The following is a 15643-nucleotide window of genomic DNA, read 5'->3' as shown; positions in this document are numbered from 1 at the left end:
TTAGGGCGTGTTATGCAACTGTTTTTCATATAAATGGTATAAACTAAATAGACTGTTATGACAGCTTTTATTAAACGCTTTTGCTTATGTGATAGCAAAACATGAGGGTTTCTTGGGCCACGATTAAGCGTATAGGCTACCACTTGGTTGATCTATGTGCATGAGTCACTTGGCCCGAGTTGAAACAATTGCAAACGAATGGATGTAACCATGTTCTCCTAAGCTGTCGGCTATTCATTTTAACCAAATCAATAATGACTGAGAATAACAGTTTTCTTTATCTGAAAACTTGAAATGAGATTCTGTCGATGGTTCATTTTGATGATCATCTATTCATCAGGAAAATAATTTAGTCAAGTTGTCTATAATCAAATGGCCAAGATACTTGAAAGCAATTTAGGTTTTATCTTTGTGCTGTTGACACCATCTATTGTTATTTTAAATGAGTCTTCAAAAGATTTACCCAAGCCTTATAATTTTAGAGTTTTGCTATACATGTACTTGTAACAGTGCCTATTGACAGAATACATAGCAAAAGCTGAGTGTATCATCTGATGTTGCTAGGAAAAATGGTGCACGGGAATAATGCATGGTGTTGAAAAGCTGATCGACCAATGAAAACAAACTTTTGTATAGCGAAGGCCTTAACAATGAATTACGGCACAAAGTTTAAAATTTGTTACAAAGTATGTCGGCAACTGCAGCAACTAATACTTCTGGAAAAAACTACAAACAAAGTAAATTTAAAACATACTAGCCGCTATTAAACTTTAAGTCATTTTTCTGATTGACATGGAAATATTGTCATTATTAATGTTAGGCGTCGTGAGTTGATGTCTTTTTAGCTTGTTTCCTGTTGTAGCAAAGTATCATTATTTGAAGTTTGGTTTTTTTAACGGGATTGCGAGCAAAAATAGCATGTGGTCATTAGTGACCAATGAAAACAAACTCCTTTAGAGAGAAGGCTTTAACAATCAGTTATGGAAAACAGTTTAACGTTTGTTACAAAGCATGCTTGCAACTGCAGCAACTAATCCTTCTGGCAAAACTATGAAAAAAGTAAACTTAAAGCATACTATAGCCACTTTTAAATTTCAAGTAATCTTCCTGATTGATATGAAACTATTGTCATTATAAATATCGTTTTCTGTTGGAGAAAAGTATCATTTTTATCATATAATATTTGAAGTTCCATCTTTTAAAAGAGATTACAAGCAAAAGTACATGCAGCCATCAAAAAGTTGCCTCCTTCTGCAAGTTCTATGCAGAATTGATTATTTTTATCAGTCTAAAATATGTGTTAAATATTCCATAATTAAATCAGAATAATTAGCGGTTTATATATGGTCACTAAAAATACAAGTGTAATTTTTTAATAAAATGGACTCAAAGTTTTATCTGATCGAATTAACTTTTTCCGAAAAAAGAAATATGTCACTTTAAATGATTTGTCATTTACTCAGCATTCCTATTAAACATGTCAAGGCCACAGTTTTTGGAGGTTTCAGAAGTTATGTACACAGCATAATCAGTATGTCAGAGGTAAATTTTAATACGGTCGTAGCTTTGCTGCCAATACCACTTCATTCTAGACATAAAGGAAGCCAGTGCATTTAAAGTGGAGTGCCAAAAGGATCATCAAGCGAAAGTTGAAGCTAGTTTGTCTGATTGACTATAAGCTAGTCAGTATATGGCTCACCAATGTCTCCGTTGACCAGTCCAATGTTCACACTTGAACAAGCTGTGGGCGCACTGTACCCAATCCTAACCATTAATCAGGATCTACTAGTATGAATCGCATAACTGAGTGATGACAGGTCAGGTTGTGATAGGTTTATCAACTCACAGGTTAACAAAGCTATGATTAATACTAATTAATATATTTATAGTGTCAGTGTCTTAGATGAGTTATTTTACAAATTCATTAGAAGAAAGTATAGCTGTGTAGAAGTCTTACTGAAGAAATATCCTGACAGTTACCATTTCATCTGGGCTGCTCAACAACAAACCAGTTTGAGACCAGTCACTGAGTATAAAAGATTTAAAAAGAAAACATTATAGACCAACCCAAACATCTGGGCACCTTAGATCAACCTCCATAAGAGAATGGAAAAGTTGTTGGTCTTTGCTTTTAAGCTTATAAAACAGTGTTGTTAACAACGGTATAACAGTTGTTAACAATAATATAACAGTTGTTAACAATGGTATAACAGTTGTTAACAATGGTATAACAGTTGTTAACAATAGTATAACAGTTTTGTTTGTACAGTTTTGTTGATACCACTTCATTCTAGACATGTGTATAAAGGAAGACAAGCGCATTTAAAGTGGAGTGCCAAAAGGATCATCAAGCAAAAGTTGAAGCTAGTTTGTCTGATTGACTATAAGCTAGTCAGTATATGGCTCACCAATGTCTCTGTTGACCAGTGCAATGTTCACACTTGAACAAGCCGTGGGCGCACTGTATCCAATCCTAGCCATCAATCAGGATTTACTAGTATGAATCGCATAACTGAGTGATGACAGGTCAGGTTGTGATGGGTTTATCAACTCACAGGTTAACAAAGCTATGATTAATACTAATTAATATATTTATAGTGTCAGTGTCTTAAATAAGTTATTTTACAAATTCATTAGAAGAAAGTATAGCTGTGTAGAAGTCTCACTGAAGAAATATCCTGACAGTTACCATTTCATCTGGGCTGCTCAACAACAAACCAGTTTGAGACCAGTCACTGAGTATAAAATATTTAAAAAGAAAACATTATAGACCAACCCAAACATCTGGGCACCTTAGATCAACCTCTATAAGAGAATGGAAAAGTTGTTGGTCTTTGCTTTTAAGCTTATAAAACGGTGTTGTTAACAACGGTATAACAGTTGTTAACAATAATATAACAGTTGTTAACAGCGGTATAACAGTTGTTAACAATAATATAACAGTTGTTAACAATGATATAACAATTGTTAACAATAATATAACAGTTGTTAACAACGATATAACAATTGTTAACAATGGTATAACAGTTGTTAACAATGGTATAACAGTTGTTAACAATAGTATAACAGTTTTGTTTGCACAGATGGTAAAAAGATTGGATTTCTAATAACTTGAAGACAAAGTTACACCAAATTATAATAGATTTTATCAAAAGGAATCAGTATTTTTTATCATTTGCGTTTTTAATATTTGAGGTGATTTGACTGCCAAAATGTTTCAAGATAAAAATAGATAATAGTTGGTCGCTGTTAAAACCCCTCAGATCAAGTGAAAGTGTGGTTATGACGTCTATAATAGTAAAGAAAATGACAGAATAAAGAGTAGCAGCGCTGCAATTTCAGCGAATTAGTCAATATTAATAACAAAAGAGTTCGGCAGCTGAGTAACTAGTGACCTCGTTTCAGCATTAATTTGCTTATAAAACTTCAAACCACAATCAAGTTTTATCAATTTTAATCTTGAAACATCTTGACAGGCAAATCACCTCAAACATCACAAATGATAAAAAATGCAAATACTTTTTGATAAAACTAAATGAAATTTTGTGTAAGCTCATCTTTGAAAATTACAAAAATTGATGTCATTGTCACAAAACCAAGCTTAAGCATATTAAACCAGAATGCATCACCTTTTTAGTAAAATACTCTTGTGATTCGAGCATAATCTATAAGTGGCTGCTGAACCATCTGACATGTGCCTGTTTAGTGCTGTGGCTAGAGACCTGCTAGTTGTTAGTTGGTAATGCTAGGATTAGCCAGATCTGTCTTCTACAGCCATGTGTTGGAGACAGCTAGCCAGTCACCACAGGGTGATAAATGAGGGTGCTTAGCAAGTAAACCGGAGGTACAAACTTGAAAGCTTACAAATCGAGTCACAGAATGGGTGGTGTTAACTTGTATAGTTTTGTTTTCAAGTGTTAAAACAGAATCATTGCATTCTAGTATAACCTGGTCAATCTGTTTTGAAACAGCTCATCTACAGAAAAAAATTGTGTGTGCGCTAGACCAACTTTTTAAACATGATTTAAGGATTGTGTCATGAAATTGGACCAACATTAAAATATTACAAAAATGTAGCGTCTACCAGCTACATGCATCATAAATAACATCTAATCTGTTGCTCTTGATTAGTTTTTAGATATAAGCCAAGAAAATAACAATTAAACCAAAAAAAAACAATTGATCTAAACCATTTTTTAAATATGAAAAAAGTTTTCACAATTTTTTAAGTAGATAGTGCTATATATAGAGCACTAGTATAAAAGCAAGTCATTAAACATAGTGAATATATTAACTATATTAAATACATAGAGCAAATAGTATTACCAATTATGGTACGGTTTGAAGTATCTAGCATATAAGCATTGCTTGAAATAGTGTTTATTTGTGTAGCATGTTAAATTCTTTATTGATTACTATATATTTTCTTAGTAGCTGAGATAGGTCAAACTTTGTTTACTGATGGTAAACACAAGATGGGGTGTTGCTCCACCGTGCCGAAAGTCATGAGTTTGAATTCAAGGCAATGGATGTAATCATTTTTCTCGGCCTTCAACTGTGGCTTTGGATGGACAGACATGATTCTAATTTTATTAAAAATCAAATAAAAAATGTCGGGATGCTTAGAGCCACAGCGCATTTCTCTTCTGCAATTGTTGAACTTTTGCTTATCAGTTTCAGTATTGACAGTTATGGTTGTTTCTGAAAAGAGTATATAATAAAATAAATAATAATCAGTGAAGATTAACATTATCTCTCCTAATCCAGTGACCTTCAACCTATATGACCTATAATCCTGTTTTGTAAAGGCAGGCGTATTGAATGGTCACTTACTTTTGCTTCTCAACAAAATATTCTCAGTTGACGAAACAGTCCTTCAAAATGTTGATAAATTTACATATCTTAGATCCTCTCTCACACAGAATACCACATTAGACCAGGAAGTTTCAAAAAGACTGGGTCTAGCATCATTGACTTTTGGTAGGCTCACCGGGCGGCGTGTTTGGAAAAACAAGCACCTCAGTGTCAAAACGAAAGCTTGTGTGTATGAAGCCTGCGTTCTCAGTGTTCTTCTTTATGGTGCAGAGACATGGGCAGCTTACAGACCACAAAAATCCAAGCTCAGTGCATTTCACATCAGAAGCCTCAGGTTAATCCTTGGAAAAACCTGGAAAGATAAACTCACTAGTAGTGACCTCTTTAAGCTGACTGAATCCGCTCTTCTTTCTACCAGACTGAAGTTCATCAGACTCTGTTGAACTGGTCATTTCAATTGTATGCCAGCTGATGGAATCTCTCCTCAGCTTCTTCATAGTGTACTAGAGAGCGGTCCCGCCTAATTGGTAGACCACGTCTGCTATTCAAAGACGTACTTAAACGAGATCTCAAAGATTTAACCTTGATCCTAACACTAGGACGTTTGTATTTAAAACGGCATGCAATAGAGGACTAAACTTTACTCAAGAAGTAAGGCTGACACGCAGAAAGTCTTTAGGAAACTCCTGATAAGGGAACAGGGAACATGAGAAAACACTACCAAGCATTGTCATCATATGACAGAAGCATGCCACTACTACATATTAATCATTAGCACAATTAAGTGATAACACAATATCACTTAAGGATCACTTATATCTGTTATTAGACATTTGTACAAAACAAATCAGCAGGACCATGTTCAACTAGATGACAGATTCAACTTTTGTAGTAGGAGGTTCCATTGTGAAATTTTTACTATAATAAGAACCGAAGCCATGCTAAGAACTGTAAGAAAAACTTTTGCACTGCCTGGGTATCAAACCTCGAAATTCAGCTTTCCAACCAAGCGCACTACCACTTGCACCACTTTACCACTACTGCCATATGGAAGAATAATTGCGCACTTATTTATTCCACCTGATGATCTGTCACATTATATACTTAGAAAAATGTCAAAGGGACACTCAGCTGTGTTTCACTTTGAATGCCGTTATGCTCGATTAATTTTTAATTTACTGTTCACAAAAACGACTTCCAAGTCACCAGTTTTCAATTACTGCAAGTTGAAGGCTGTTAGCAAAAGAACTCAAACTGACCATCTGAGATCTTAATTTGCTAGCTGTTTATTCTACTTCATATTAATACAAAGCAAGCCATACGTCAATAACAAAGGTCAGATTCCGATTGAACTAAACCTAAAGACACAAATTCCTTTAAATACAAATTTAGATAAGCCTGGTACAGTGCGCTCTCTCATCTGAAAATTATTTGTTAAATAGCTTATCTACATTTCAGAAAAGACTGAGATTATTTTGAAGGCTGAATTTAGATAATAATGGGTTTTAAGACATCCATCTATATCATTTTAAATCGGGCTAAACATCCCGAACTTTCATTCCTAAAAAGCTAGCGTACGTACATCACATATTTATGGGTAGAGCTTGTTGTGCCGATCTGGTTGTTTTTGAGACCGATATTAAAAGGCTGTAAAAAAACCTTCATTACTTTGAAATTTAGTAGATCAATCTTTATTTTGAGTACAAAATCAGAATCGGCAAGTCGGATTTACCTAACAAATGCAAAAAGGTTGTACGTGGCAGCTATGGTTTAACTGGCTATAAGGTTAATAAAATTAACCTGCGGTAATTCTTTCAGACTTTTTCTATAACAACTTACATGGTTATTAGTACTTCCACAACCTTCACTGTATTTTTTTAATGCATTTATATTATAGATATTAGTATTTCACACAAGATCACAGTCACAAACTTGAATAGAAGTAGAATGCCTGAATTTAGTGCAGCTAGCATGAGGCCACTGTAAGCACAGTATTCTAAGGATTCATTTTATAACATTTTGTCGCTCTTAAAAAGATTACAACAGTGATTCCATTATCATTGTATTTTGCCTAATGTATATATCCCTGTAGTGTTTGTATTTTGCTTTGCAACAATGTAAACTTTTGGTCTTAGCTGATAGTTCAGGATCAGTAGAATTGAACTATGAACAACCTAAGAAATGTTGGCATATGATAAATTTTGTTTTCCTTGAACGTGAATGAAGTATGTCACAAGTAAGTAATTAATCATGCATTTGTGTTTATAAAAGGAATTTATGGAAATGGAGCCTAATGCTAAGCAGGGGTGTCATAATATATTTTATGGTGGCTTTTCCTATGAACTTAATTCACAATGCAAGTGAACTCATTTTAAGAAGTACCGGCTTTTGAGAACAAGTTCAAAGTTAACTCGCATAAAACCTTTTAAGATTTAATTAGAAAAAAGATATTTTCCTGTCATTTGAGATTTTTTTGTCGTTTAAAGTAATCTGACTGTCATGATATTTTTGGAACAATATCGAAAAACACTTATCGTGATTAAAATGCTAAAGATATTTTTTTCAAAGAATGATGTTAGTCGTGCAATCATGCATAATGGTTATAAATAATAAATGAGCTGAATCATTCCCATCGGCTCTTGTATGTTTAACAGCATTTAGAGGGAAACAATAGGAAAATTTTAACAAAATTATTTTTAACTTGGTAAGGTCATTTTCTACTGAGCATGTTAACTGCAATCAAGTTTTGAGAGGCATGTTATTTTCTACTGAGCATATTAATTGCAATCAAGTTTTGATAGGCATGTTATTTTCTACTGAGCATATTAACTGCAATCAAGTTAGGAGAAGCATGTTATTTTCTACTGAGCATATTAACTGCAATCAAGTTTTGAGAGGCATGTTATTTTCTACTGAGCATATTAACTGCAAGTTAGGAGAAGCATGTTATTTTCTACTGAGCATATTAACTGCAATCAAGTTTTAAGAGGCATGTTATTTTCTACTGAGCATATTAACTGCAATCAAGTTTTAAGAGGCATGTTATTTTCTACTGAGCGTATTAACTGCAATCAAGTTTTGAGAGGCGTGTTATTTTCTACTGAGCATATTAACTGCAATCAAGTTTTGAGAGGCATGTTATTTTCTACTGAGCATATTAATTGCAATCAAGTTTTGAGAGGCATGTTATTTTCTACTGAGCATATTAACTGCAATCAAGTTTTGAGAGGCATGTTATTTTCTACTGAGCATATAACTGCTGTCAAGTTTTGAGAGGCATGTTATTTTCTACTGAGCATATTAACTGCAATCAAGTTTTGAGAGGCATGTTATTTTCTACTGAGCATATTAACTGCAATCAAGTTTTGAGAGGCATGTTATTTTCTACTGAGCATATTAACTGCAATCAAGTTTTGAGAGGCATGTTATTTTGTCAGGTCACCTAAAACAACAAGCAAAATCTCAAACAATAGAAAAATATCTGTAACTTCTGAAAAACTATTTTAAGTTTTGATGTGAGTGACTTTTTAAACACCTGATGACTCAACTTATGTGCATACCCATAATTCTCTTAAAAGGCTGGTTAGTTTACACATGGTTTTTTTATTTTAGAGGCTAATTGCTAAAATATCCTACAAAACCAGAAAGACAGCGAAGAACTGCAGTCTAGAAGACTCATTTTAATATTAATGACAAATAAGGTCAAACAATTGCAGGTATTACTTGCAGGTAGAAATAACTGAGAAATGTGCATTTGCCAAAAAACCAGGGAAATCTGTTACACATCTCATACACAGTTATTTTAATAAACTTCCAGTTGAGTTCTGACAAATAGTTGGTTTAGCTCTGTAAACAGAAAAGTTTTTCATTGCATTGGAATAAAGGTACACTAAAGATAGGTTTAATCTAACCATATTGTATGTAACTTTTATAGCATGCCATTTTACTTGCTCGTTTTGCTAACCATGCATGTATTTGATTTTCTTAAACAGTCAAGTTTTTCTATCATAGCCTTAGTAAAATATGCACACCTATTTTAGCATGAGTTTTAATGATACAGAAAAGGAAGCGCTGCTAGACTCTGCACAAGACAAGCTCAAACTATATTCCAGCGATGAATCCCCTTGTAGTGATGATTCTCCTATCGAAAGGCTACAGCCCCAGGTCTATCCTGTACGATGGTGGACTTTATTTATTTTTTCTTTCTGCATAGCCACTCAGAGCCTTTGTTGGGCAATATGGCCGCCTCTAAGCAACGCTCTTCTCATAGCGCATGGATGGGATGTCTCGGCTATTGGAATGGCCAATGCTGCCACCAGTGTCACGTTTCTAATTCTATCTCTTCCAGTCATGTACATTGTGGAAACTAAAGGTTCGTAAGAAATGTGGTAAGAAATGCAATTTCAGATAGTAATATTTGATTATTCGTATAATATTTTGATTTACAACTGATGAAGAAGGTGTGACAGCAGCAAAGAGAACATAATTTTTAAATCCGTTGCGGTACAGCAGTTGCAATTTTATGTAAAAAAGAAACACTTTAGTTTGGAAAGAAAACGCATGAGTTATGAGATTAGCCGAGTTCCAAAACTTTTGTAAAATCATCGCCGGGGCTCCGAGTTAACCCCGTTGCCAATGCATCAAACTTCCTTACAAAATTATTCAAGGTTTTCACAAATTATTTGGCATAGCGTCGTCATCGCAAAAATCTCTCCCACAGTCTTTTTACATTGAATTCAACTCCTTCAACCTCTAATACCGAAGTTGAGGACGATAATGAATCTAATCTGGACAATATGGTATGTATTTTATTTGCAATGCAGATACATTTTTCCATAATTAACTGCGTTAGTTAATTTTTTTGTTTAAAACTGATCGCTTTCATTAAATACTTCAGCTATTGTTGTTGTACTTCCTTTACACTTATTAATATTTTTTTCTTTTTGTGTTTACTGCAGATTGAGAATGAAACAGAGCCTATTCTGATTACGAAAACTAGAGACAAGTAGTAATATTCACCAAGGCAGGAATATTGGCGGAGAAGCAACCAGTCAACCTAGACCCCTTCATCAACAGCAGTTACTCCTTGATATCGCTGCAGCAAACATGATTATATTATACATTCTATTTTATGTATAGATATATTATAATTTATTACAAACTTGAGTGTACAAATAAAATATTTCAAATACAATTAAAATTTCACAAATGATGAATGGAGTAAATGAAAACAGTCTAGTCCATTTGGCGGTTGCCTGGCAATAAAATTAAACTGATACACTTGATAAGTAAATACTAGCGTGTAATGGTGCTTTCTGACTAGTTATTTTGGTGATAGCAGCTCTATATCGCTGTCACTGTATTGGATAGATGTTAAAAGCGATTCTCTCGCTACTACATGGCTGGTAAGGGAGTTGTCATCAGAATTCTCCTCGTGACTCATGATTGCAAAGTTCTGCCAGTTGACAAAAAAATTTGTACTCGTAAAAGCGTCTTTGTTCCTTTTTTAAAACAGATATATTGTCCTCGTTAGCAGCTGCGGTCACTTCTACCTCAATTTCAAGACCTCCCTGAATGATTGGTGATCTTCTAGGAATGACATCTACCACCCTTGCAGTCATTGTGCCTCCGTGTATGATGAAAAATCTCTCTCACACTGAAACAAAGTAGTGATGGAAAAAATATATATTGCGTTTTACCGAAGAACCAAGTAAAAATCAATTATTAACTTAGTAAATGGTTTTGTAAAAAACTCATTACTTATCACAAGTTGTTGTTTCATCAAAGGCCTCCAAATCGATGATTATTTGTGAATACATCTGAACGCAGCAAGAAATTTATAGCTTAGCATGATCGACTCGTAGGTGTAAGCTAAATAGAAACCGAAACGCGCGATGTGCGCATGGGAAGGGTTGAATCTATTGCTAGCCGCACTAGATTTAACTATAGCCGACGATGTTGATTAATCCAATACTTACCACTATTATTGTTGTTTATTTTAAGCATAAACACCAAAGTCAGCAATAGCAAGTCAGCATCTGTACAGATTGTTTTTAGAGTCAGTGTAATTACAGGTATACGAGTGGGAGTTCTGATGGCCTATTCTGCGCTAGTGGTAGCGTGCATCTTGTGGAATATCTCACTCTTTACAGAGATTCTTTGGTGAGTATTAAAAAACGCACTGATTTTCTTACAAATGTGTAATGATAGAGAAAAAAAAGAAACAAAATCATAAAAAGGAATAAATAAAACAAGGTGATTACAATGAGAGCTGGTCGGCAAAATATTGAAACTAAAAATTGAATAATGATTAAAAATTATTTTTACGCTTGTGGGACATGAAAGAATTGCATGAGTTACATTCTGCACTGAAGGCATGCCAAGAAAAAATTCAAAGAGGGAAGAACAATAAAAAAATAATTTAAATTTGTTTGGTTTAAAAAAAAATTTCATATAATTTATTTGATAGAAAAATACAAAAAGCGAAAAGGAATACAAAAATCAAAATCATGTAAATACATGTTTATAAAATTAACTTACTACAAAAAAGAGCAGGTTTATTAGGATAGAGATGAAACCAGCTGAAAAGAATATAGGCAGAGCAAGCTGGAGAATAATAGTGTAAACAATGAGAGTTGATAAATAATAAACAGCAAACAAAGCCAATTGGAGATTAGCGAATATTAGCGAATACTCGTTCCCTAACTAAAAATGGATAGAGTATAGCTGGCAGATAGCGGCTTTGAGACTTGAGTATATAGTTGAGAACATATCCGTCACTATACCCAGGTCAAGTTTTTACCATTTTCAGCGCAGCAGAATTGTTGCAAATCGAATAAGGGCAAAAAGCAGCATTGCCGAATGGATAGTCAGAAAGGAATATAAGAAACTAGGATTTTGATACCAACAGATATGTTGCTACTTGCAGGGTGTTTGCAGTCGGATCATTCATAAATGGTATCCCTCCTTGCATTACTATGGTTGTACCATCACTATTCTCTGTAACATGGTTTCCTGTATATCAACGAACCACTGCTACATCAATTTGCATCCTCAGCATTTCAGTAGGCTCAGTGGTTGCATACACAGCAGGTAAGTGACTGTTAATGCTTCTACATTGCTAAGTAACTATACAACCAACATTTAACAAATTCATCTTTCCGCATCGTAAGCAAAGCTAAAACACAAACAGGCCAATTATGTCAAGAGTAGTCGTAGTGTTATTGTATTGTGTCTGAATTTTAATCAAATTTAGGTTTAAAAGTATTTTCATGTTGTATTTTAAAACACTAGGATTGTGTAACTAAATAGTGAAATATAAAATATTGATGTAGTTCCATTTATTCAGGTTAGTAAGTTTGATAAATTACTGTTAAAAGGTCAGAAAACAATTGCTTTACAGTCTCCAAAGCTTATGGACAGACTTTGTTATGAGTAATAATGTTGTAAGGGAGCATTTTAGTTTTCCAACGAAGGCGTCCAATTCATTTTACTCGCTATTGCATGGACAAAAAAGGAGTATTAAAAAGATAAGAGCAATATGCTTATAACCTTTTAACATCATGGAATAAGTTTAAACAGTATTTTTAAAAGAGATTATAAGATACAGAGTGTAATATAATGACAAATTGCTAGACATAAAAGAGCTAGGATTGTTCAAGAATCTGCCAATTGTACTATGTATATGTAGCTTATAATTGTCTCTTAGAGATAATTAAACGTTAGCATGACTTTATTTCTGAAGCCTCAATCAACTGTTACCTACATAGAATGACTGTCTTATGAGAGAGAGAGTCGTTCTCTCTTTGATGTAAATAATAAGGTTGACTTTAATCTCATTATGCAATTTATAATTGAAGTGTTTTCTTACTTTGTGTGCGCGCTACAATTGTCAACGTACCTTAAAGTTACTACAATGTTTTACAGATCATCCTAACTTCTATTAGCCATAGTTCGGTAGCCAATTGTTTACAATTTTTCATATTCTCACACTTTAGAATTCTAGATGACACTAACAATCACAGCTATAATATCACTTACCTTTTAGTATTTTATTTGTTGTGAAGGCGTTGGCACATTTTCATAAAATAGTTGTTTATGTTCTGTTTGCAGGTCCATTAATCATAGGATGTAGGATAACATCTGAAGCTGTCCTCTTTAGGGATAACTTAACCGATAGTAAGTTCAGCAGCATACATATATATTCTAACTCTCTGATGTGGTGTTGCAATTTTTGAACTAATAGTTTCACTTCAATCAAAGATTTGTTGAGACTTCAATTATTTTGAAATGTTGGTTGCTTTAGCGCATAACTTTTTAATAGTTCAGTGGTTATTGTAGGTCATAGAGTTTCCTAAAATCAGAAACTCAGAAAAATCAGACACCAGAAAATCCGACCGTTCACTCTACATTAGTTTTCCTTCTGTTGGGTCAGTGCTTTCTTTCGGGTTGAGATTCATTATAAGAGTTAAAATTTTGGTTTCAAATCATAAAACTACATGGAAATGTATTATATGCGCTTTTTATAAACTAGAATTATTTTTTAGCTTATATCGATGAAATAGTGGATGGAATACAAAATGTTGGATATTTCGGTAAGTGCCACTACACTTACAGTTTCTCTTCATTGTTACATTAACCTGCTAGTACTTGCTGAAATATCAAATATTTAATTTGGTTTTATCTTGTCTCAATGAAGTCAATTAACTGCTTAGTGGATGGTTAGGCACCAATCATTCTTTTTACTTGTTTCAGTACTCGGAGCCTCTGTACTTGGTCTCATACTCACCATCGCACACTTTCCTGCTGCTCCTCCGACTCCCCCGAGTATCGCTCAAACCGTGAAGCGTGAAGATTTTATAGTTGGACTGAGGAAGCTGAAAAAGTGGGTGTTATGTTATAACATATAAGAAATGAGTGTTGTGTTATAGTGTACAAGAAGTAAGTGTTATGTTATGACAAACAGAAAGAGGTTCCATGTTATATCATACAGAAAATATCATGTAAAAACATCTATCCAAATCGTGACCACTCACATAATTTCAGCTCGTGTAGTAGGACAAATTAATCGACTGCAGCAAACTCAAACAAAACATATCATGATTTGTGCAGCACACATTCATGTCTTTCTTTTCCGTGTATGGCAGTTTCCACACTGCCAAAACTGTTCCACTGGTGACATAGTGTTGAGCCGATAAGGAGTTATCCGCTTTTACCGACACCGAGTGATTATTGGTATCCGGAAAACCAATCATTTTCGGTGACAGCTAGCTATCCACGGCCGGTTTGATATGATCGGTATTTATCCGTGAAAGCCTATCGGTAATTGGTTATTTAGAAAAAATTCGTATTTGACAGGCCACACCATTACCAGCGACGTGTTCGCGGGAGAATCTCCTGCACCATGAGCTGCTTATGAAAAGCTCATTTGACGTCTCGCCCACAATCGCTATGTAACGGAATAAGAAAGAAATGAGAAAAATGAAAAAGAAAAGCCGCTCGTCAATTGATGTTTAAAGATGCAAAAACGCGTCTTTGAGGAACACGCTAATCAAAAAGAGTTGCTCAGCGCACTTGGCAATCACAACTATTTTCTCAGACCTTTTGAAAATACAGCGCATACGAATTATATTATAATAACTCTTTTTTCAATGAACATTACTACGCTTACCTATAAGTATCTAGTATTATATTACACCTTACATTGATAAAATGTAATATACATTTTATATTTTATCAAATATAAAACGTATAAACGTATATTGCGTTTTATATTTGATAAAACCCCCGTTTGATATTTGATACGCTTGATATATTTATACGTTTTATATTTGATTTATACCCCACCAGCGTTATATAAAAATGGGCAGTAGGTAAGCTGAAGTTACACACACACTGAAAACCATTTATCGAACTACAATACCGACAATACCAAACTTTCTTAGTTGGCAAAGGATACCGAAGATGGTAAATATCGAGGATACCGACACCGGAAAAACCGATAATAAAGTGCACGAATATCCTATCCGGCACAAAATTATATACCGGCCAAACACTATGGTGACATTGCATAAACATCCTGTAATTCATAAAAAAATGTAATAAATATATATCATTCATAAATGTGTCGTTCTAACGTGTATCTGGTAAAATCTTTCATTTTGGGAGTAAAAAAGATTGAGGAGCGTAAAATTCTAAGATTAACAATTGTTTAACAAAAGTATAAGTACGCCAAGCAAACAATTTGAAGCTTTGTTTCTGGGAGCTAAAGATGAAGATTGATCAATTGATTTTCTTCGCTTTCTACGAGTGAGAAATGAACATAAATTCTCATCATAAATCTAATTTACCAGCTAAAACTGCCAAAGAAAAATTGAAGCAAATATTATAACTAGGTGAAAAGATAAAAAAGTTGTGAAACGATGATTGGTGATAGCAAAAATTTATAATTTTATTAATAAGTAAATGTATTCACGAGTACTCAAATTATTGCCTTTAGTATATTTAACACTTGTGTATCAATCTAAGCCATTATATTGCTAGATGCTATAGATAAATTAAGAAGCTGTCAGTTTAACAATCAACATCATTTAATTTGTAGCAAGAACTCACTGTGCATCTGTATCACACACACGCACACACGCACGCACACACGCACACACGCGCACACTCGCACCCACGCACACACGCGCACACACGCACCCATGCACACACGCACATGAATTTACATTATAGTCTCAAATGAGAAAATATAATCTTAATGTAAACACAACAGTATATATATAGGCGACTCAAAGTTGAATATAAATTTACCTTCATTCTCCTGTTT

General features: G+C 34.0%; 1 protein-coding gene across 2 annotated transcripts in view; it reads left to right on the top strand.

Annotated features, from left to right (window-relative positions):
* The window catches only part of LOC137394751 (solute carrier family 49 member 4-like), an 82694-nt gene that overhangs the window by 54401 nt on the left and 12650 nt on the right, over positions 1–15643 (top strand). Inside the window, exons 1-5 of one of the 2 annotated variants that reach the window (XM_068081514.1) lie at positions 10888–10977; positions 11744–11907; positions 12928–12993; positions 13362–13409; positions 13570–13699. In XM_068081514.1, coding sequence (XP_067937615.1) covers positions 10910–10977; positions 11744–11907; positions 12928–12993; positions 13362–13409; positions 13570–13699 — 476 coding nt within the window. In that variant the 5' untranslated portion in view covers positions 10888–10909. Of the gene's footprint in view, positions 1–10887; positions 10978–11743; positions 11908–12927; positions 12994–13361; positions 13410–13569; positions 13700–15643 lie in introns of those variants that run through there. The other variant, XM_068081513.1, reaches the window with a different exon arrangement.

Source organism: Watersipora subatra, chromosome 4 (genome assembly GCF_963576615.1).
Source record: "Watersipora subatra chromosome 4, tzWatSuba1.1, whole genome shotgun sequence".
Lineage (NCBI taxonomy): Eukaryota > Metazoa > Bryozoa > Gymnolaemata > Cheilostomatida > Watersiporidae > Watersipora > Watersipora subatra.
The sequence above is the reverse complement of the archived record's forward strand: the minus strand, read 5'-3'. Positions and strand labels throughout refer to the sequence as shown.